The sequence below is a fragment of the Engystomops pustulosus genome, chromosome 4, assembly GCF_040894005.1.
Source record: "Engystomops pustulosus chromosome 4, aEngPut4.maternal, whole genome shotgun sequence".
NCBI lineage: Eukaryota > Metazoa > Chordata > Amphibia > Anura > Leptodactylidae > Engystomops > Engystomops pustulosus.
In genome coordinates, this window is record NC_092414.1 from 228,096,782 (window position 1) to 228,121,801 (window position 25,020).

The 25,020-nt window shown below is 48.3% G+C and overlaps 1 protein-coding gene across 1 annotated transcript in view; it reads right to left on the reverse strand.

The window, feature by feature from the left end:
- Positions 1-25,020, reverse strand: part of ACAP1 (ArfGAP with coiled-coil, ankyrin repeat and PH domains 1) — a 203,771-nt gene that overhangs the window by 108,643 nt on the left and 70,108 nt on the right. The window contains exons 9-10 of the mRNA XM_072150122.1: positions 22,912-22,960; positions 22,163-22,263 (exon numbers count right to left, since the gene is read on the reverse strand). Coding sequence (XP_072006223.1) covers positions 22,163-22,263; positions 22,912-22,960 — 150 coding nt within the window. The remainder of the gene's footprint in view (positions 1-22,162; positions 22,264-22,911; positions 22,961-25,020) is intronic.

Below are 25,020 nucleotides of genomic sequence, written 5' to 3' on the forward strand. Positions count from 1 at the left end.
CTGCACTAAATTGGGAGGAGAAGTTGGAAGCCGGAAATGTAAAGGTTCAGCGATGGAAGAACTGGAGGCTGACCTATAGAGAAAGGGTTACTCTGCTGAAGACTTACCTGGTCCCTGTCTTCCTCTACGTCTCTGTTGTCTTTCCTTTGCCAGAATCTTCCTCCGCTAGGCTCTTTAGCCTGTTCTTCCAACTTCTATGGGGGAACAGGTTGAACCCAGTAAAAAGAGGGATCACCTACCTGCAGAGGAGAGAGGGTGGACTGGATATGTTAAATCCAAGGGTTTTCTTTGACTCCATGTTTCTGAAAGTTAATTTCGGTTGCCTGGACTCAAATAATGGTCTCCTGTGGGTAAGTAGTGTCAGGGACTGGATATTGCCTTTTGCAGAATCTTGGATGCGAGGCGGAAGTCTCAAGAGGGGCCGATGGACTCCTGGCTTCCTCCCCCAGTATCTGGAGTATGGTCTCAGGTGTTTAAGGAAATGGGGGATAGATAAGTCTTTTATTGAAAGTAATACCAGGAGAGATCTGTACTCCAGAGTCTGTAGGACCTTCTATTCTCTGCAGCTGGCACTTCCAGACTGTCCAACCACCACCCTAAAGGACAGCCTGAGGTTTCTGAATGGTCGGAGGCTGCCCCATAAGTTCTGTGACATCGCCTGGCTCTCATTACAGGGTAAACTGTTTGTCAGGGGGAATCTTAAGTTCCTTAGTGTGGCAGACCGTATGTGTCCCCTCGGGTGTCAGACAGAGGAGACTATGGTCCATTTTATATCTGAGTGCTGGGGTGGACGGAACATCTGGCGTGACTTATCCACCAAGATAAGACTAACATCACTGCAGTCCCTCAAGTACCCAGAAATCCTCTATGGTGTGACACATACTGTAAGTAACACCAACCAGGAGACCATGTACATAGTGATCCAGGTCATCAAGTATTATCACTGGCACATGAGAACCAGAGTGTCCATCCACAGCGAGGACTTCCACCATCATAAGGCCATAAGCCTCATCATGTCCGAGCTCAGGTGGATCCGGTCATTAGAGGTCAGGAAAAAGGGGGAGAATATAAGACTTTGGAGGAACATTCATCTGGAGTGAAATCTGTCTGATTATATAATGTGGATGCATTTGTTTTTTTCTGTTTTTTTTTTTTTTTGTTTCCCTTTCAGCTAAAATGGACTCTTAAGTTACATTTAATATACATTTTATTTTTATGAACATGTATGTTTTATACTGAATGATCTATGATTTATTTTGATGGAAAAGTATTTCTGTATTTATGTTTGTTTTTTACTAATAAAAATTGCCCCCTATGTACAAGAATATAACTACTATAATACTGCCCCTATGTACAAGAATATAACTACTATAATACTGCTCCCTATGTACAGGAATATAACTACTATAATACTGCCCCCTATGTACAGGAATATAACTACTATAATACTGCCCCCTATGTACAGGAATATAACTACTATAATACTGCCCCCTATGTACAGGGATATAACTACTATAATACTGCCCCTATGTACAAGAATATAACTACTATAATACTGCTCCCTATGTACAGGAATATAACTACTATAATACTGCCCCCTATGTACAGGAATATAACTACTATAATACTGCCCCCTATGTACAGGAATATAACTACTATAATACTGCCCCCTATGTACAAGAATATAACTACTATAATACTGCCCCTATGTACAAGAATATAACTACTATAATACTGCTCCCTATGTACAGGAATATAACTACTATAATACTGCTCCCTATGTACAGGAATATAACTACTATAATACTGCCCCCTATGTACAGGAATATAACTACTATAATACTGCCCCCTATGTACAGGAATATAACTACTATAATACTGCCCCCTATGTACAGGAATATAACTACTATAATACTGCCCCCTATGTACAGGAATATAACTACTATAATACTGCCCCCTATGTACAAGAATATAACTACTATAATACTGCCCCCTATGTACAGGAATATAACTACTATAATACTGCCCCCTATGTACAGGAATATAACTACTATAATACTGCCCCCTATGTACAGGAATATAACTACTATAATACTGCCCCCTATGTACAGGAATATAACTACTATAATACTGCCCCCTTGCTGAGAGGTTGTGTGCAGTGTGAGCTCCTGAGGTCTCCTCATGTCTGGAGCTAGCCCAGGGCGGGGCCACCCTGGGTGGGGAACTTCCCCATGCAAGGCCCAGGCTCCAAGGCCTAATCTGGGAAATAACTCCCAGACACCCAAACCAATGGATGAAAATCCTAAAATCTCCGGTGCAGTAAGTCATGTCAGCGGCTCCAGTTCTGCCAGAAGCAGTGAAGTAAAGAATGAAGAGTTTGTGAAGAAAGAAGCAGCAGTAAGTTCCAGTTTGGTGAAGTCACCTACCAGTGTGAATGTGCAGCAGAAGCCAGTGAGTGGGAACACAATGTCGGGTCATCCAGGACAGAGGAGCGAGCAGGTTGTGCAGGAGCAGAGGAAGTCTCCAGCCCCGGCCTCACCTGTGCCGTGTACACCACCATCAGCCAGGCAGAGGAGGACATCTCTGGAGAAGCAGACCTTGCTGGAGAACCTGCAGCAGCCTGTACTGATCCGCTCTGAGCGCACAAGGTATGGGAGTGGAGGCAGCAAGGCCGAGACCAAACTAGCAGGGAGGCCTCAGGCTGCCACAAGTGCTGCTACTGGACAATGTCATCCCCCCGCAGTAAGAGCCGCAGCGCGTCAGAACCCAACAGTGGCGCAGAGACCCGGACCCAGCAGAGTGCCATCACCTACCACCTGTAAGAAACCTGCAGCAACTCCATGTACAGCGGCTGAGCGTGCACCTGCAGCAACTCCCTATGCAGCGGCTGAGTGTGCACCTGCAGCAACTCCCTATGCAGCGGCTGAGCGTGCACCTGAGCTCCTCCTGGCTGATCAGATCCCAGCACTGGTAAAGAGACTGGGAAACCTGAAGGAACAAAAACTGCTGCTACAAAAAAACATTGACTGTGCCTACAAGCTCAAGGCAGCAAACCCGGAGAGACATGAGCTGTTAGACAAGAAGCTGACCACCCTGGCCAAGCAGCTCGCTGACAATGTCGCCCAGACTGAGGCTGTCCTGGAGCAGATGGGTCCCCTGGCAGAGACCTACAGGAACCAGGAGCGCTTCCAGGCCCAGAGACATCATGGAGGGGCATCTAATCCGGCAACTGAGACCAAGGGGAAACCTATACTCCAGCCTGCGACTTTCCCATACCAGCAAGGGGATCTCTACAAGAAAGATAAAGCCATGAAACAGCAACCACCCACAGCAGAAGCACCACAAGTCCCAGCAGCCTGCAATCAGCAGAAGGATCACAGCCGTCCCTCTGATGTTACCAGAGCAGTGAAAACACCACATGTCCCAGCATTCAGCATGCAACGTGGACATCTGCCTGATGGTAGCGGAGAACAAGCACCACAAGTCCCAGATGACGGCTCACTGCAGCAGGACTGTGCACCTGATCCTGAAGGTAACACTGTGGCATCTGAGCAGGATCATCAGGACTCTGCTGGGACTGATTGTACTGACATTGATGGGACTTCAGTGCCTGATACTGCTCATACATCAGTGCCTAATGCTGTTTCTAATATCTGTGATACTGCTGCCCCTATTGTCTGTGATGCTGCTGCCCCCAATGTTGGTGATAATGCTGATGCATCTGTATCTCCTCCTGATAATACCATTGTGTGTGATAATGTTCCAGCAGGGGAAGCGCAGTCTGTGTGGGATGTTGCCATAGAGCAGGCAGAGCAGTGTATGGAGGCTGATGGTGGGGAGTGGGTAGTACAGTCTGATGCTCAGGACTTCCCCCCTCTAGTTGCTGAGGTATCAGACCCTCAGAGTGCAGGAGCCCAGCAGCCCCCGCAGCGCCCCCAGACACAGCAGGGTACGGGCCCTCACCAGTCTTCTTCTGGCAACGCCTGGAGCCGGGGTGCACCATCTTTTTCATCCGGCTCTCATTACACCGGTCAGGCGTTTAAGAGGAGGAATGTGGTGAGATTTAGGCACAAAGGGGCCAAGGAGGACCTACCTGACAGGCGGTTTGTGGTCAGGTCGCTATTGTGTGAACAAATGGGTTTCTCGCCAAGTGACATTTTGGCAGTAATTAACCTCCCCGATCACCAGGGATATGACGTGAGCTTTAAGCTGATGGGCAACCTGGACCGCTTTTGGGCCATCTTCCCCAGGTTTAGAGATGCAGAGGGGTGGAATACTTTCAGCTTCATCCCCATCTCTAAACTTGGTCCAGTCACTGTCACAGTCATCTTCTGGAATGAGTCTGTTCCCCAGCAGGATATTGTCATCTGGCTCAAGAGGCACTGTGACCTCATGTCAGAGCTCACCAAGACCCGGGATGAGGACGGGATCTGGACAGGAGGGTGGAAGGTCCTGGTGAAATTAAGACAGTACAACAACATAACCCAGCATCTGCCCAACTCCTTCTTCATTGGCCGGGAGAAGGGGGTATGCTTCTATCCAGGTCAGCCCCGTAGATGCTTCAAATGCGGTAGAGTCGGTCACATCGCCAGTAATTGCTCTGTGGTCAAGTGCAGCCTGTGTGGGGATATCGGCCATGTGAGTGCGGACTGCCAGAACATCAGGTGTAACCTGTGCGGTGAGATCGGGCATGCCCACAGGGATTGTCCCAATGCCTGGCACAACATATGTAAGAGCTTCCCTGATGAAGACCTATTGGCAGGGGCAGATGACATGGGGGAGGAGGAGGCTTTGTTATTAGGGTCAGATCAGGCTACGCCAGAACCTCAGCAGGTCCTAGAATCAAGTGATGCTGTACCAACACCAGACCAGCCTCAGACCCAAACCACAGAGGGAGATATGGAAGTTGTCCAGCAGGTTGCACCACCCTCAGTGCTCATTCCCTCTTCAGCCACAACATCTGCTAATAAGAGGAGGAAAAAAGATAGGTCCACCCGGAAGCCTGAGGGTGAGTGGACCACAGTTCACAAGTCATCTAAGATCAGAGTGGACAGTGGAACAGACATGACCATGACAGTCAATATATTCAGTGTCCTCTCAGAGTCAGACGCAGAGGAGGAGCTAGAGAAGGAATTGCAGAGGATGGTGGCAGAGTATGATGAGGATCCCGATGGTGACCCCCCCTCAAAACGGAGACCCCATAGGGTGGGGCCAGAGTCTGAATCAGACATGGAGACGGGTGGTGAAGAGGAGGGATCTGATCCAGATTTATGATGATGGGGACACTCTCTCTGCTTCTTGTTATGGCTCTAATGGCGAACTTTAATCTGAAAATAATATCTAGCAATGTCAACAGCATTAGGGCAAGAAGGACAAGACATGAGGTGTATGAACATCTACATTATCTCGATGCCGATGTCTTTTTCCTACAGGAGACTCATCTTAATAGTCTTAGTTTGTTAAAAGAAGCAGAGAGAGAATGGCGCTCCGGGCCGTCCATCTGGTCACTGTCTGTGGAGCCGTGTGCCGGGGTCTCCATACTGTTTAATACCCACGATGTCACCATTCACAGACTAACCGAGGTGTCGATGGGAAGATGTTTGGTGCTGGAGGTTACTAACCGAGGTAGAAGGCTCCGGCTTATCAATATCTATGGTCCACAGACAGTGACTGACAGAGTCAATCTATTTAATGATGTGAAGCCATATTTATTTACATCTCTCCCAGTCATCATGACGGGTGATTTCAACGCCACTAGGACAGTGAGTGACAGACCCACTGGTAGGCCTCTTGCTAGGGACTCTAAGGTCTTAAATGATATTATAGCACAGTCAGGTTTGTCTGATGTCTTTGTGCAGGGTGGTAGGAAACCCAAATTTACCTACTCCTGTGCTGGGAGGCATAGCAGAATAGACCTAGCGCTGGTGAGTCCCTCGGAGGTCATTGGGGATAGAAGTGAGAAGTCTGTCCCATACTCGGATCACCTGGCCCTATACTTCTACTTAGGTAATACAGAACGGCCAGATATAGGAAGAGGCTTGTGGAGACTAAATTCTACCCTATTAGAAGATGTGTTTGTCCAGGAGCAAGTCCACTCTCTTATACAGGGTGAATCGGAGAGAGTGTATTTCTATAACCACATATCCGACTGGTGGGAGGACGTCAAGGAGGAGATCCGGTCCCTCTTGAAGAGACTGTCAGTGAAGAAGGGTAAGAGTAAGTACAGCCAGTATCTCAAGCTGCGGAAAGAATTGGAGTCACTCTATTCGGCGGGTGGGGATGACAAACAAAAGATTGACCGACTGAAATCTGAAATAAAGCAGTATCAGTACAGCCGCTACACGTCCCTGGTTGTGGAGCGTGACTATGGAAACTTAGTCACGCCTGATCCATATGAGAGTTGCCGGGAACGTGTGGCCAAGAAATCGATCACAGGTCTCACTGACTCCCAGGGAGTTTTACAGGAATCTCGGGAGGGTATCCTGGGGGTGGTGAGATCCTACTATGCTGAGTTATTTCAGAAGAAGGTTTTGGATAAAGACAAAATGACTCAATTCTTGGAGGCAACTCCAGGCCCTGACACTAGAGATTTGGACTTTTCTCCTTTGACAGCAGAAATAACAGAGGAGGAGGTTAAAGAGGCCATTGATAAGTTACATCTGAAGAAGGCACCAGGTCCTGACGGTATTACAGCAGAATTCTATAAGAAGTTCAGGGACCTCTTAGCCCCGATCCTTGTGGATGTGTTTACCAATTGTCTAAAAAATCACCTGATGCCTCCATCCATGAGAGTGTCCTCCCTTATTCTGCTGTCTAAAGGTAAGGAGCCGAGTGACATCAAGAACTGGAGGCCGATCGCCCTCTTGAATGTTGATAGGAAAATTCTGGCAAAAATCCTCTTCTCTAGATTAGTCTGTTTGTCCCCGGCACTGTTGACAGGCTCTCAGTACGGCACAGTAAGAGGGCGGAACATCTCTGGAGCAGTCATCTCGATAAGGGAGATGTTTGAGAGATGTAAAGCTCTGAGGTGTGGGAGATATGTTGTAGGTCTGGACCAGGCTAAAGCCTTTGACAGGGTTGATCACGATTATCTATGGGCCACTTTATCAAAGTACGGTATTCCGGGACAATTTATAGATTGGCTGAGAACTTTATATAGAGAGGCGAAGAGCTTTCCTCTGATCAATGGTTGGCAGGGGGACACTTTCGGGGTAGAGGCTGGGGTGCGACAGGGCTGCCCTCTGAGTCCACTGCTGTATGTGTTTGCTATCGACCCGTTCCTGAGATCACTGCAGCGGTGTGATTTTCAGGGGGTGCCTGTCCCCCATTGCTTGCCTTTGAAGGTAGTCGCCTACGCGGATGATGTGACTGTGGTGATATCTGAACCTCGTGAGGTGGAGATGTTATCCACAGCCATCAGAAGTTACTCAGAGGCCTCCGGGTCTCTGGTCAACCTTGAGAAGAGTCAGGCTTTCTGGACATTGGATGCTGCTCCTGGCTTTGATCTGCCACAATTCGCCAAGGCCTCCACCCATATTAAGATCCTTGGGGTTAAATTTGGGAGGGAAGATAATGCCAAACTAAATTGGGAAGAGAAGTTGGATACCGCAAATGTAAAGGTTCAGCGATGGAAGAACTGGAGGCTGACATATAGAGAAAGGGTTACTCTGATGAAGACTTACCTGGTCCCTGTCTTCCTCTACGTCTCGGTCGTCTTTCCTTTGCCAGAATCTTTCTCCGCTAGGCTCTTTAGCCTGTTCTTCCAGCTTTTATGGAGGAACAGGTTGAACCCAGTAAAAAGAGGGATCACCTACCTGCAGAGAAGAGAGGGTGGTCTGGATATGTTAAATCCAAGGGTGTTCTTTGACTCCATGTTTCTGAAAGTTAATTTTGGTTGCCTGGACTCAAACAATGGTCTCCTGTGGGTAAGTAGTGTCAGGGACTGGATATTGCCTTTTGCAGAGTCTTGGGTGCGAGGCGGCAGTCTCAAGAGGGGCCGATGGACTCCTGGCTTCCTCCCCCAGTATCTGGTATATGGTCTGAAGTGTGTCAGGATGTGGAAGCTGGAGAAGTCCTACATTGTCAGTAACACCAGGAGAGACCTCTATACTAGGATATGTCGGGCTTTCTACCACTCACCACTTGCTCTCAGAGACTGTGTGACCACCACCTTACAGAAGAGTCTCAGGTTCCTCAATGGGAAGCGACTTCCCCCCAAGTTGTTTGATATCTCTTGGTTGTCACTACATGGGAAGTTATTTGTGAGAGGGAACCTAAAGTTTGTGTGTGTGGCAGATAGGAAGTGTCCCCTGGGGTGTCAGCAGGAGGAGACGATGGAGCATTTCATCTCTGAGTGCTGGGGAGGGAGGAAGATCTGGAAGGAAGTATCTGACCTGCTGAACATCCCGAGGCTGCAATTCCTCCAGTACCCGGACATCATCTATGGCGTCCCATCTCCAGATGGTATTATAGATCCGGGAACCATGTATCTCATAATAACAGTGATAAAGTATTACCAATGGCATGCCAGAACCCGGGTGTCCCTGCATAGTGAGGACTATAACTACACGGCTGTGGTATCCCAGATATTGTCTGAGCTAAGGTGGATAAAATCACTGGAAGTCAGGAAAGACAAGAGAGATAGGAAATTATGGAGGAATATATCTGGTGTTTAATTTCTATATTTATTGATTTAGTTTTCTTCTTTTTCCTTTCCAGCAGCAGCTATGGACTCTAAGTTACATTTACTCTGAGTTTATATTTGTTTGATTCCTAATTGTGTATACAGAAGAATGTATTTATGATTTTGTTTAATTGTATTTTGTTGGTTTTTACAATAAAAATTGCCCCCTATGTACAGGAATATAACTACTATAATACTGCCCCCTATGTACAGGAATATAACTACTATAATACTGCCCCCTATGTACAGGAATATAACTACTATAATACTGCCCCCTATGTACAGGAATATAACTACTATAATACTGCCCCCTATGTACAGGAATATAACTACTATAATACTGCCCCCTATGTACAGGAATATAACTACTATAATACTGCCCCCTATGTACAGGAATATAACTACTATAATACTGCCCCCTATGTACAGGGATATAACTACTATAATACTGCCCCCTATGTACAGGAATATATCTAGTATAATACTGCCCCCTATGTACAGGAATATAACTACTATAATACTGCCCCCTATGTACAGGAATATAACTACTATAATACTGCCCCCTATGTACAGGGATATAACTACTATAATACTGCTCCCTATGTACAGGAATATAACTACTATAATACTGCCCCTATGTACAGGAATATAACTACTATAATACTGCCCCCTATGTACAGGAATATAACTACTATAATACTGCCCCCTATGTACAGGAATATAACTACTATAATACTGCCTCCTAGCTGTGAGGACGTGTGCAAGTGGTGCTCGTGAGACTTTGCAATGTCTGGAGCTAGCCCAGGGCGGGGCACCCTGGGCGGGGAGATTCCCCAACCAAGGCCCAGGCTTCAAGGCCTAAACTGGGAACTAATACCCAGACACATTCTGCAAGGGATTTTAATCCCAAAGATTCAGCAAATGTCTGCAGTCCAAGAAATCTGGTAAAAGTTGTTGTGGAACAAGAAACAGCAAAAAGTAAGAGTCTGGTGAAGCAATCTGTGTCTGTATGTAAAGAAACAATGGTGGAAAGACAAAAAGAAAGAAACAGTGAGAGTGAGCAGCAGCCTCCATCCCAGGCCTCAGGTGGACAATCCACCTCCACCCCGGGCAGGCAGAGGAGGACATCACTGGAGAGGCAGACAATCCACCTCCACCCCGGGCAGGCAGAGGAGGACATCACTGGAGAGGTAGACCATCCACCTACACCCCGGGCAGGCAGAGGAGGACATCACTGGAGAGACGGACCATCCACCTCCACCCCGGGTAGGCAGAAGAGGACATCACTGGAGAGGCAGACAATCCACCTCCACCCCGGGCAGGCAGAGGAGGACATCACTGGAGAGGCAGACAATCCAACTCCACCCCGGGCAGGCAGAGGAGGACATCACTGGAGAGACGGACCATCCACCTCCACCCCGGGCAGGCAGAGGAGGACATCACTGGAGAAGCAGACCATCCACCTCCACCCCGGGCAGGCAGAGGAGGACATCACTGGAGAGACAGACAATCCACCTCCACCCCGGGCAGGCAGAGGAGGACATCACTGGAGAGACGGACAATCCACCTCCACCCCGGGCAGGCAGAGGAGGACATCACTGGAGAGGCAGACCATCCACCTCCACCCCGGGCAGGCAGAGGAGGACATCACTGGAGAGACGGACCATCCACCTCCACCCCGGGCAGGCAGAGGAGGACATCACTGGAGAGACGGACCATCCACCTCCACCCCGGGCAGGCAGAGGAGGACATCACTGGAGAGACGGACAATCCACCTCCACCCCGGGCAGGCAGAGGAGGACATCACTGGAGAGGCAGACCATCCACCTCCACCCCGGGCAAGCAGAGGAGGACATCACTGGAGAGACGGACCATCCACCTCCACCCCGGGCAGGCAGAGGAGGACATCACTGGAGAGACGGACCATCCACCTCCACCCCGGGCAGGCAGAGGAGGACATCACTGGAGAGACGGACCATCCACCTCCACCCCGGGCAGACAGAGGAGGACATCACTGGAGAGACGGACCATCCACCTCCACCCCGGGCAGGCAGAGGAGGACATCACTGGAGAGACGGACCATCCACCTCCACCCCGGGCAGGCAGAGGAGGACATCACTGGAGAGGCAGACAATCCACCTCCACCCCGGGCAGGCAGGGGAGGACATCACTGGAGAGACGGACCATCCACCTCCACCCCGGGCAGGCAGAGGAGGACATCACTGGAGAGACGGACCATCCACCTCCACCCCGGGCAGGCAGAGGAGGACATCACTGGAGAGGCAGACCATCCACCTCCACCCCAGGCAGGCAGAGGAGGACATCACTGGAGAGGCAGACAATCCACCTCCACCCCGGGCAGGCAGAGGAGGACATCACTGGAGAGACAGACAATCCACCTCCACCCCGGGCAGGCAGAGGAGGACATCACTGGAGAGGCAGACAATCCACCTCCACCCCGGGCAGGCAGAGGAGGACATCACTGGAGAGGCAGACAATCCACCTCCACCCCGGGCAGGCAGAGGAGGACATCACTGGAGAGGCAGACAATCCACCTCCACCCCGGGCAGGCAGAGGAGGACATCACTGGAGAGGCAGACAATCCACCTCCACCCCGGGCAGGCAGAGGAGGACATCACTGGAGAGGCAGACAATCCACCTCCACCCCGGGCAGGCAGAGGAGGACATCACTGGAGAGACGGACAATCCACCTCCACCCCGGGCAGGCAGAGGAGGACATCACTGGAGAGACAGACCATCCAGGAGAACCTGCAGCAGAGTGTTGTGTTACCTTCTGAGCGCACCAGGTCTGGGGGAATGCAGGCTGTGACCAGAAGCAGCCATGAGGGAAGACCAAAAGGTGCTACAGGTGAATCTGCAAGACATCTGGGATCCAGTCGCCCACCAGGAGATTGTGAGGCCCGTGCAGCAGCAATGACCGCAAAACTCCAGGGATCACAGTGCTCTGCGCCAAAAACGCAGGGTCCAGTGCAAGGGAAAAGCGGTGGCAGTGCACCCAGAGGATCCAGTACTGCAAGCAACCCTGAGCAAGCCCCCCGCAGCAAACTGCAGCCCCCAGAGCCATCACCAGAGCTCCAGCTGGCCGCTCAGATACCAGAACTGGTGAGAAAAATGGAGACACTGAAGAAACACACACTGTATATGCAGAAACAGATAGACTGCACATATAAGCTAAAGACTGCAAACCCGGGGAAGCAGGCCCTGCTAGATAGGAAGCTGGACTCACTGGCCAAACAGCTCGCTGATGTTGTGCAGGAGATGGAGGCCACTATTGACCAAATGGGACCAGTGGGAGAGACCTACAGAAACCAGCAGAGGTTTGAGAAAGACAAGGCCTCAACATCCAGGTCTGAGAGCCAGCAGGCACAAGCAAGACCCATACTGCAACCAGCTACTCTGCCTTTCCAGGAGGGTGAGGTGTACAAGAGAAGACAACAGCAGCCAAATTCTCCAGCAGCCCCCAGTAAGGCACTACAAGTCCCAGCAGTCCCTGACGAGGTACTACAAGTCCCAGCTGCAAGTAAAACTGATAACAGCAGTGAAGTGGCGGTGCAGGCACCACAAGTCCCAGGTGGCAGCGCACAGCAGGAGGACTCTGGACTAACACCTGAAGGTAATTCTGTAGCACCTCAGGGGGTTCCTACTCAGGACTGTGATGTGCAGAGTGTTTTTGAGCAGGACATTCGGGACTGTACTATGCAAGGGGTTAATGCTGATGATTTTGTTATTGCTGAAGGTTCTGTTATTGCTGAAGGTTCTGTTATTGCTGATGGTTCTGTTATTGCTGATGGTTCTGTTATTGCTGATGGTTCTGTTATTGCTGAAGGTTCTGTTATTGCTGAAGGTTCTGTTATTGCTGATGGTTCTGTTATTGCTGATGGTTCTGTTATTGCTGAAGGTTCTGTTATTGCTGATACTTCTGTTATTGCTGAAGGTTCTGTTATTGCTGATACTTCTGTTATTGCTGAAGGTTCTGTTATTGCTGAAGGTTCTGTTATTGCTGATACTTCTGTTATTGCTGAAGGTTCTGTTATTGCTGAAGGTTCTGTGGGAGGTAATGTCCCAGCTGTGGAGTCATCCATGGAGCTTTCTATGGCAGCTGGTGACACCGAGAGCCCTGGTGTTGTTATGGAGGGTGCGGGACAGGGGTCAGTCATCAGGTAATGCATGGAGTCGGGGTTCCCCATTCTTCTCCTCTAATACCAGCTATACTGGTCAGGCCTTCAAGAGGAGGAACGTTGTCAGGTTTAGGCATAGGGGAGCTAAGGAGGATCTGCCTGACAGGCGGCACGTGGTCAGGGACATGTTGTGCACCCAGATGGGTTTCCAGCCAGCCGACATCCTGGCCGTAATAAATCTGCCTGATAGACAGGGGTATGACATTAGCTTCAAGCTGATGTCTAATCTGGACCGGTTCTGGGCTCAATGTCCCCGGTACAGAGATACTGAGGGGTGGAACAAGTTTAGTTTCATTCCCATATCCAAGCCAGATACAGCGATTGTCACCATCATGTTCTGGAACGAGTCTGTCCCCCCTCAGGATATCATTACCTGGCTCAAGAGACATTGCACCCTCATGTCAGACATGACCAAGACCAGGGATGAGGATGGAATCTGGACCGGGGGGGTGGAGGGTCCTGGTTAAATTGCATCAACACCAGAACATCACCCATCACCTCCCCAACTCCTTCTTTATCGGCAGAGAGAAGGGTGTGTGCTTTTATGTCGGTCAGCCCAGGCTATGCTTTAGGTGTGGGAGATCCGGTCACATGGTGAGTAACTGCACCACAGTGAAGTGCACCCTGTGCGGGGACCTCGGCCATGTGAGCGCCAACTGCAAGACCATCAGATGTAACCTTTGTGGTCAAATCGGTCACCCCCATAGGGACTGTCCTGATGCCTGGCACAACATCTGTAGGGACCTGCCTGATGAAGACCTGATGGAAGGGGCAGATGTGCCAGATGAGGAGCAGGAGGAGGAGGCCCTATTGTCAGGGTCAGTGTGTACAGTGCCAGAGACCCCAGATATTAGTGGTACTGCCCCAGACCACCCAGACACAGGTAACACAGAGGGGGACATGGAGGTAGTGGAGCAGCCAGTGCCTGTCCCTTCCCCTGCCTCGGCACCAGCACCTACCACCGGGGATAATTATAATGTTGTTAAAAAGAGAAAGAAGGACAAGAGCACCCGCAAACCCGAGAGTGCATGGACCACTGTTCAAAAACCCTCTAAAATGAGAGTTGAGAGTCAGGCGGACGTTACTGTGACAACAAACAGGTACAGTGTACTGTCCGAGTCAGATGAAGATGAGGAATTAGAGAGAGAATTGAAACGCATGATGGAGGAATATGACGATGATCCAGGGGGAGATCCTCCGACAAAAAGGAGACCCCTTCATGCCGAGTCTCAGTCTGTATGGGATATGGAAGCCGGTAGTCAGGAAGATAACTCTGACTTATGATGGGGATGCAAGCGGTTATTTGTCTTTTAACCAGTATTTTGGTCGCGCTGCTTATGACAAAAATATAGGAACTTGACAGTTATCACACGTATCAATGTGAATTTTTTAAAGTGGTACAAGAATTTATTACAACAATATTTTTTAGAAACAAAAGTCTTTAGTTAAAATTATTTGTAAAAGTGGACTACGCGTTTCGGGGCGGGATTGGCCCCTTCTTCAGGTCCAGATGTTTCTCTCTGTGCTAGGAGGATATTTGCAGACTTTTAGCTGATTGCTCTCTTGTGCTGGAATATAGTGGGGATATCTAAGCCTCTGAGGACTTATATTTAGAATGATCCCGCGAGATCAGTGTCTTGTCTGTTCCTGCCGGCAGCAGATGCGTGAATGGGGATGATCTTTTTGTTTCTTCTCATGATGGCAGGCTTCCATCTTACTGTGGTCACCAGCAATGTGAATAGTATTAGGGCTAGAAGGACCAGACATGCTGTATATGAACATCTAAGATATCTCAATGCCGATGTGTTTTTCTTACAGGAGACCCGTTTAAACACCTTGGGTCTCCTACGAGAGGCGGAGAGAGATTGGCAGTCTGGTCCTTCCTTTTGGTCGCTGGCTGTGGAGCCTTATGCCGGGGTCTCGATTTTGTTTAACACCCATGATGTCACCGTCCACAGACTCACAGAGGTATCGATGGGACGGTGCCTGCTGCTAGAGGTCACCATCAGAGGCAGAAGACTCCGGCTCATTAACATCTATGGCCCACAGACAGTGACCGAAAGGACTCAGCTTTTTAATGATGTGAAGCCATATCTATTCACGTCTATTCCGGTCATCATGGCTGGGGACTTTAATGCCACCACTACCACCAGGGACAGGAACAGTAGGCCCCTTACCAGGGACTGTAAGGTCCTTAATAGCATAATTCAGCAGGCTGGCCTGTCCGATGTTTTTGTACAGGGTGGTAGGAGTCCTAAGTTTACTTACACCTGTGCAGGACGCAGAAGTAGAATAGATCTAGCTCTGGTGAGTCCTACTGAAGCCATCAGTGAGAGAATGGAAAGGAATGTCCCATATTCGGATCACTTTGCCTTATATTTTTGTTTGGGTGCTACAAAGTATCCTGAGGCTGGTAGAGGGCTGTGGAGACTTAATTGTAGTCTACTAGATGATAACTCGGTGCAGGAATACATTTCATCTTTTTTGCAGCATCAACTGGACAGAGTGGATTTTTATAACAACATGGCCGACTGGTGGGAGGACGTCAAGGAGGAGATCCGGTCCCTCTTACAGAGACTGTCAATTAAGAAGGGGAGAAGTAAGTACAGCCAGTATCTGAGACTGTAAAGAATTGGAGTCACTCTATTCGGCGGGTGGGGATGACCAACAAAGCATTGACCGGCTGAAATCTGAGATAAGGCAGTATAAGTACAGTAGGTACACCTCCCTGGTGGTCGACCGTGACTATGGCACCCGAGGGGCACCGGATCCGTTTGAGAATTGCCGGGAGCGTGTGGAGAAAAAACTGATCGCAGGTCTCACTGACTCCCAGGGTGTCTTACAAGAGTCTCGGGAGGGAATCCTGGGGGTGGTGAGATCGTACTATACTGACTTGTTTCAGAAGAAAGCTTTGGATAAGGAAAAAGTGGCCCAATTCTTGGAGGCAACTCCAGGCCCTGACACTAGAGAATTGGACTTTTCTCCTTTGACAGCAGAAATAACGGTGGAGGAGATAAAAGAGGCGATTGATAAGTTACATCTGAAGAAGGCACCAGGTCCTGACGGTATTACAGCAGAATTTTATAAGAAGTTCAGAGACCTCTTAGCTCCAATCCTCGTGGATGTTTACAGAAATTGTCTAGAAAATCACCTGATGCCTCCATGCATGAGAGTCTCATCGTTAATCCTGCTGTCTAAAGGGAAAGAGCCGAGTGACATCAAGAACTGGAGGCCGATCGCCCTCTTGAATGTCGACAGGAAAATTCTGGCAAAAATTCTATTCTGTAGATTAGTCTGTTTGTCCCCGGCACTGTTGGCAGGCTCTCAGTACGGCACGGTAAGAGGGCGGAACATCTCTGGAGCAGTCATCTCGATAAGGGAGATGTTTGAGAGATGTAAAGCTCTGAGGTGTGGGAGATATGTTGTAGGTCTGGACCAGGCTAAAGCCTTTGACAGGGTTGATCACGATTATCTATGGGCAACTTTATCAAAGTACGGTATTCCGGGACAATTTACCACAGTTCGCCAAGGCCTCCACCCATATTAAGATCCTTGGGGTTAAATTTGGGAGGGAAGACAATGCCAAACTAAATTGGGAGGAGAAGTTGGATACCGGAAATGCAAAGGTTCAGCGATGGAAGAACTGGAGGCTGACCTATAGAGAAAGGGTTACTCTGCTGAAGACTTACCTGGTCCCTGTCTTCCTCTACGTCTCTGTCGTCTTTCCTTTGCCAGAATCTTTCTCCGCTAGGCTTTTTAGCCTGTTCTTCCAGCTTTTATGGGGGAACAGGTTGAACCCAGTAAAAAGAGGGATCACCTACCTGCAGAGGAGAGAGGGTGGGCTGGATATGTTTAATCCAAGGGTTTTCTTTGACTCCATGTTTCTGAAAGCTAATTTTGGTAACTTGAACTCAAACCACAGTCCCCTGTGGGTAAGTAGTGTCAGGGACTGGATATTGCCTTTTGCAGAATCTTGGATGCGAGGCGGAAGTCTCAAGAGGGGCCGATGGACTCCTGGCTTCCTCCCCCAGTATCTGGAGTATGGAATAAGGTGTCTGAAGAAATGGGGGATAGACAAGGGTTTTATTGAGAGTAAGACCAGGAAAGATCTGTACTCCCGTATATGTAGGACCTTCTACTCTCTACAGCTGGCACTTCCAGATTGTCCAACCACCACACTAAAGGACAGTCTAAAGTTTCTGAATGGTCGGAGGCTGCCCCCCAAGTTCGGTGACATTGCCTGGCTCTCATTACAAGGGAAGCTCTTTGTTAGGGGGAACCTAAAGTTCCTGAGTGTGACAGACCGCATGTGTCCCCTCGGGTGTCAGCAGGAGGAGACTATGGTCCATTTTATCTCTCAGTGCTCGGGTGGTCGGAATATTTGGCGTGAAATATCCACCAAGCTTAGGAGTCCCTTGTTGCAGTCCCTACAGTACCCGGAAATCCTCTATGGTATAACATCTAATGTAAGCAACATCAACCGGGAGACCATGTATATAGTGATCCAGGTCATAAAGTATTATCACTGGCAAATCAGGACGAGGGTGTCCATACATGGTGAGACCTTCCATCATGACAAAGCCATAAGCCTCATCATGTCAGAGCTCAGGTGGATCAGGTCATTGGAGGTCAAGAAAAAGGAGGAGAATAGGAGTCTATGGAGGAACATTCATCTAGACTGACATATGGTTGTACAATGTGATTGGACTCAAGTTAAAGTTGATCTAATTTTTCTCTCTTATGCTCTTGTATGATTTGTACTGAATGACTTCTGATTTTGATTTATTTGATGGAAAAGTATTTCTGTATTTTTGTTTGTTTTATACTAATAAAAATTGCCCCCTATGTACAAGAATATAACTACTATAATACTGCCCCCTATGTACAAGAATATAACTACTATAATACTGCCCCCTATGTACAAGAATATAACTACTATAATACTGCCCCCTATGTACAGGAATATAACTACTATAATACTGCCCCCTATGTACAGGAATATAACTACTATAATACTGCCCCCTATGTACAAGAATATAACTACTATAATACTGCCCCCTATGTACAAGAATATAACTACTATAATACTGCCTCCTATGTACAAGAATATAACTACTATAATACTGCCTCCTATGTACAAGAATATAACTACTATAATACTGCCCCCTATGTACAGGGATATAACTACTATAATACTGCCCCCTATGTACAGGAATATAACTGCTATAATACTGCCCCCTATGTACAGGAATATAACTGCTATAATACTGCCCCCTATGTACAAGAATATAACTACTATAATACTGCCCCCTATGTACAGGGATATAACTACTATAATACCGCCCCCTATGTACAGGAATCTAACTACTATAATACCGCCCCCTATGTACAGGAATCTAACTACTATAATACCGCCCCCTATGTACAGGAATCTAACTACTATAATACCGCCCCCTATGTACAGGAATCTAACTACTATAATACCGCCCCCTATGTACAGGAATCTAACTACTATAATACCGCCCCCTATGTACAGGAATCTAACTACTATAATACCGCCCCCTATGTACAGGAATCTAACTACTATAATACCGCCCCCTATGTACAGGAATCTAACTACTATAATACCGCCCCCTATGTACAGGAATCTAACTACTATAATACCGCCCCCTATGTACAGGAATCTAACTACTATAATACCGCCCCCTATGTACAGGAATCTAACTACTATAATACCGCCCCCTATGTACAGGAATCTAACTACTATAATACCGCCCCCTATGTACAGGAATCTAACTACTATAATACCGCCCCCTATGTACAGGAATCTAACTACTATAATACCGCCCCCTATGTACAGGAATCTAACTACTATAATACCGCCCCCTATGTACAGGAATCTAACTACTATAATACCGCCCCCTATGTACAGGAATCTAACTACTATAATACCGCCCCCTATGTACAGGAATCTAACTACTATAATACCGCCCCCTATGTACAGGAATCTAACTACTATAATACCGCCCCCTATGTACAGGAATCTAACTACTATAATACCGCCCCCTATGTACAGGAATCTAACTACTATAATACCGCCCCCTATGTACAGGAATCTAACTACTATAATACCGCCCCCTATGTACAGGAATCTAACTACTATAATACCGCCCCCTATGTACAGGAATCTAACTACTATAATACCGCCCCCTATGTACAGGAATCTAACTACTATAATACCGCCCCCTATGTACAGGAATCTAACTACTATAATACCGCCCCCTATGTACAGGAATCTAACTACTATAATACCGCCCCCTATGTACAGGAATCTAACTACTATAATACCGCCCCCTATGTACAGGAATCTAACTACTATAATACCGCCCCCTATGTACAGGAATCTAACTACTATAATACCGCCCCCTATGTACAGGAATCTAACTACTATAATACCGCCCCCTATGTACAGGAATCTAACTACTATAATACCGCCCCCTATGTACAGGAATCTAACTACTATAATACCGCCCCCTATGTACAGGAATCTAACTACTATAATACCGCCCCCTATGTACAGGAATCTAACTACTATAATACCGCCCCCTATGTACAGGAATCTAACTACTATAATACCGCCCCCTATGTACAGGAATCTAACTACTATAATACCGCCCCCTATGTACAGGAATCTAACTACTATAATACCGCCCCCTATGTACAGGAATCTAACTACTATAATACCGCCCCCTATGTACAGGAATCTAACTACTATAATACCGCCCCCTATGTACAGGAATCTAACTACTATAATACCGCCCCCTATGTACAGGAATCTAACTACTATAATACCGCCCCCTATGTACAGGAATCTAACTACTATAATACCGCCCCCTATGTACAGGAATCTAACTACTATAATACCGCCCCCTATGTACAGGAATCTAACTACTATAATACCGCCCCCTATGTACAGGAATCTAACTACTATAATACCGCCCCCTATGTACAGGAATCTAACTACTATAATACCGCCCCCTATGTACAGGAATCTAACTACTATAATACCGCCCCCTATGTACAGGAATCTAACTACTATAATACCGCCCCCTATGTACAGGAATCTAACTACTATAATACCGCCCCCTATGTACAGGAATCTAACTACTATAATACCGCCCCCTATGTACAGGAATCTAACTACTATAATACCGCCCCCTATGTACAGGAATCTAACTACTATAATACCGCCCCCTATGTACAGGAATCTAACTACTATAATACCGCCCCCTATGTACAGGAATCTAACTACTATAATACCGCCCCCTATGTACAGGAATCTAACTACTATAATACCGCCCCCTATGTACAGGAGTATAACTACTATAATACCGCCCCCTATGTACAGGAGTATAACTACTATAATACCGCCCCCTATGTACAGGAGTATAACTACTATAATACCGCCCCCTATGTACAGGAGTATAACTACTATAATACCGCCCCCTATGTACAGGAGTATAACTACTATAATACCGCCCCCTATGTACAGGAGTATAACTACTATAATACCGCCCCCTATGTACAGGAGTATAACTACTATAATACCGCCCCCTATGTACAGGAGTATAACTACTATAATACCGCCCCCTATGTACAGGAGTATAACTACTATAATACCGCCCCCTATGTACAGGAGTATAACTACTATAATACCGCCCCCTATGTACAGGAGTATAACTACTATAATACCGCCCCCTATGTACAGGAGTATAACTACTATAATACCGCCCCCTATGTACAGGAGTATAACTACTATAATACCGCCCCCTATGTACAGGAGTATAACTACTATAATACCGCCCCCTATGTACAGGAGTATAACTACTATAATACCGCCCCCTATGTACAGGAGTATAACTACTATAATACCGCCCCCTATGTACAGGAGTATAACTACTATAATACCGCCCCCTATGTACAGGAGTATAACTACTATAATACCGCCCCCTATGTACAGGAGTATAACTACTATAATACCGCCCCCTATGTACAGGAGTATAACTACTATAATACCGCCCCCTATGTACAGGAGTATAACTACTATAATACCGCCCCCTATGTACAGGAGTATAACTACTATAATACCGCCCCCTATGTACAGGAGTATAACTACTATAATACCGCCCCCTATGTACAGGAGTATAACTACTATAATACCGCCCCCTATGTACAAGAGTATAACTACTATAATACCGCCCCCTATGTACAAGAGTATAACTACTATAATACCGCCCCCTATGTACAAGAGTATAACTACTATAATACCGCCCCCTATGTACAAGAGTATAACTACTATAATACCGCCCCCTATGTACAAGAGTATAACTACTATAATACCGCCCCCTATGTACAAGAGTATAACTACTATAATACCGCCCCCTATGTACAAGAATATAACTACTATAATACCGCCTCCAATGTACAAGAATATAACTACTATAATACCGCCTCCAATGTACAGGAATATAACTACTATAATACCGCCTCCAATGTACAGGAATATAACTACTATAATACCGCCCCCTATGTACAGGAATATAACTACTATAATACCGCCCCCTATGTACAGGAATATAACTACTATAATACCGCCCCCTATGTACAGGAATATAACTACTATAATACCGCCCCCTATGTACAGGAATATAACTACTATAATACCGCCCCCTATGTACAGGAATATAACTACTATAATACCGCCCCCCTATGTACAGGAATATAACTATTATAATACCGCCCCCTATGTACAGGTATATAACTACTATAATACCGCCCCCTATGTACAGGTATATAACTACTATAATACCGCCCCCTATGTACAGGTATATAACTACTATAATACCGCCCCCTATGTACAGGAATATAACTACTATAATACCGCCCCCTATGTACAGGAATATAACTACTATAATACCGCCCCCTATGTACAGGAATATAACTACTATAATACCGCCCCCTATGTACAGGAATATAACTACTATAATACTGCCCCCTATGTACAGGAATATAACTACTATAATACTGCCCCCTATGTACAGGAATATAACTACTATAATACTGCCCCCTATGTACAGGAATATAACTACTATAATACTGCCCCCTATGTACAGGAATATAACTACTATACTCATGACTTCTGTACATGACCAGGTGAGAATTATATTGGGGGGGTTTCTTTTGTATGGATATCCAGGGGGGTCTTACAGTTTCTACTCACTTTGACGGTGAAACAACTTCAAAGCAAAATCTTCTGTCGGCGTCAGGACACAACTTTACAGCACAGAGGCGAAGATCCACGATCACAACAGTCGGAACATTCTGGAAGAACACACACCAGGTCTCACGGTGACAGGTCCTATTTCCATCTATTGCTACTGAAAAGTAGACACAGCCCCGCCCCCTGCCTGGGAGTCACAGCCCCGGCCCCTGCCTGGGAGTCACAGCCCCGGCCCCTGCCTGGGAGTCACAGCCCCGGCCCCTGCCTGGGAGTCACAGCCCCGGCCCCTGCCTGGGAGTCACAGCCCCGGCCCCTGCCTGGGAGTCACAGCCCCGGCCCCTGCCTGGGAGTCACAGCCCTGCCCCCTGCCTGGGAGTCACAGCCCTGCCCCCTGCCTGGGAGTCACAGCCCCGCCCCCTGCCTGGGAGTCACAGCCCCGCCCCCTGCCTGGGAGTCACAGCTCCGCCCCCTGCCTGGGAGTCACAGCCCCGCCCCCTGCCTGGGAGTCACAGCCCCGCCCCCTGCCTGGGAGTCACAGCCCTGCCCCCTGCCTGGGAGTCACAGCCCCGCCCCCTGCCTGTATAGTACAGAGTTACTTAGAGGGGGCTGACTTGGGGCCATGATATTGTAGGAGTGTAGGTGCCAGTAATTCCATTAGACATTATAAGTTGTATAATGCTACGAGTCTGTTATCGGGATTTCCATGTTCTCGCAGGAACGAGGCGCCACAGATCGTCTTCTCTACTCACCACTTTCTTCTCATACACCAGTTGGTTATTCTGAATGGAAAACCAGCGACTGCAGGGAGAAAAATCCCAAATTAGTATTTATAACAGCAACTCGACATCTTTATACTATGAAAGCTGGAATGGACGATAGAGGCAGCTAGACCGCAGGAAGCTGGAATAGAGGCAGCTAGACCGCAGGAAGCTGGAATAGAGGCAGCTAGACCGCAGGAAGATGGAATAGAGGCAGCTAGACCGCAGGAAGCTGGAATAGAGGCAGCTAGACCGCAGGAAGCTGGAATAGAGGCAGCTAGACCGCAGGAAGCTGGAATAGAGGCAGCTAGACCGCAGGAAGCTGGAATAGAGGCAGCTAGACCGCAGGCAGCTGGAATAGAGGCAGCTAGACCACAGGAAGCTGGAATAGAGGCAGCTAGACCGCAGGAAGCTGGAATAGAGGCAGCTAGACCGCAGGAAGCTGGAATAGAGGCAGCTAGACCGCAGGAAGATGGAATAGAGGCAGCTAGACCGCAGGAAGCTGAAATAGAGGCAGCTAGACTGCAGGAAGCTGGAATAGAGGCAGCTAGACCGCAGGAAGCCGGAATAGAGGCAGCTAGACCGCAGGAAGCTGGAATAGAGGCAGCTAGACCGCAGGAAGCTGGAATAGAGGCAGCTAGACCGCAGGAAGCTGGAATAGAGGCAGCTAGACCGCAGGAAGCTGTAATAGAGGCAGCTAGACCGCAGGAAGATGGAATAGAGGCAGCTAGACCGCAGGAAGCTGGAATAGAGGCAGCTAGACCGCAGGCAGCTGGAATAGAGGCAGCTAGACCGCAGGAAGCTGGAATAGAGGCAGCTAGACCGCAGGAAGCTGGAATAGAGGCAGCTAGACCGCAGGAAGCTGGAATAGAGGCAGCTAGACCGCAGGAAGATGGAATAGAGGCAGCTAGACCGCAGGAAGCTGAAATAGAGGCAGCTAGACTGCAGGAAGCTGGAATAGAGGCAGCTAGACCGCAGGAAGCCGGAATAGAGGCAGCTAGACCGCAGGAAGCTGGAATAGAGGCAGCTAGACCGCAGGAAGCTGGAATAGAGGCAGCTAGACTGCAGGAAGCCGGAATAGAGGCAGCTAGACCGCAGGAAGCTGGAATAGAGGCAGCTAGACCGCAGGAAGCTGGAATAGAGGCAGCTAGACCGCAAGAAGCTGGAATAGAGGCAGCTAGACTGCAGGAAGCTGGAATAGAGGCAGCTAGACCGCAGGAAGCCGGAATAGAGGCAGCTAGACCGCAGGAAGCCGGAATAGAGGCAGCTAGACCGCAGGAAGCTGGAATAGAGGCAGCTAGACCGCAGGAAGCCGGAATAGAGGCAGCTAGACCGCAGGAAGCTGGAATAGAGGCAGCTAGACCGCAGGAAGCTGGAATAGAGGCAGCTAGACAGCAGGAAGCGGGAATAGAGGCAGCTAGACTGCAGGAAGACGGAGTAGAGGCAGCTAGACCGCAGGAAGCCGGAATAGAGGCAGCTAGACCGCAGGAAGCCGCAATAGAGGCAGCTAGACCGCAGGAAGCTGGAATAGAGGCAGCTAGACCGCAGGAAGCTGGAATAGAGGCAGCTAGACCGCAGGAAGCTGGAATAGAGGCAGCTAGACCGCAGGAAGCTGGAATAGAGGCAGCTAGACCGCAGGAAGCTGGAATAGAGGCAGCTAGACCGCAGGAAGCCGGAATAGAGGCAGCTAGACTGCAGGAAGATGGAATAGAGGCAGCTAGACCGCAGAAAGCTGGAATAGAGGCACCTAGACCGCAGGAAGCTGGAATAGAGGCAGCTAGACCGCAGGAAGCTGGAATAGAGGCAGCTAGACCGCAAAAAGCTGTAATAGAGGCAGCTAGACCGCAGGAAGATTGAATAGAGGCAGATAGACCGCAGGAAGCTGGAATAGAGGCAGCTAGACTGCAGGAAGATGGAATAGAGGCAGCTAGACCGCAGAAAGCTGGAATAGAGGCAGCTAGACCGCAGGAAGATGGAATAGAGGCAGCTAGACTGCAGGAAGATGGAATAGAGGCAGCTAGACCGCAGGAAGATGGAATAGAGGCAGCTAGACCGCAAAAAGCTGTAACAGAGGCAGCTAGACCGCAGGAAGCTGGAATA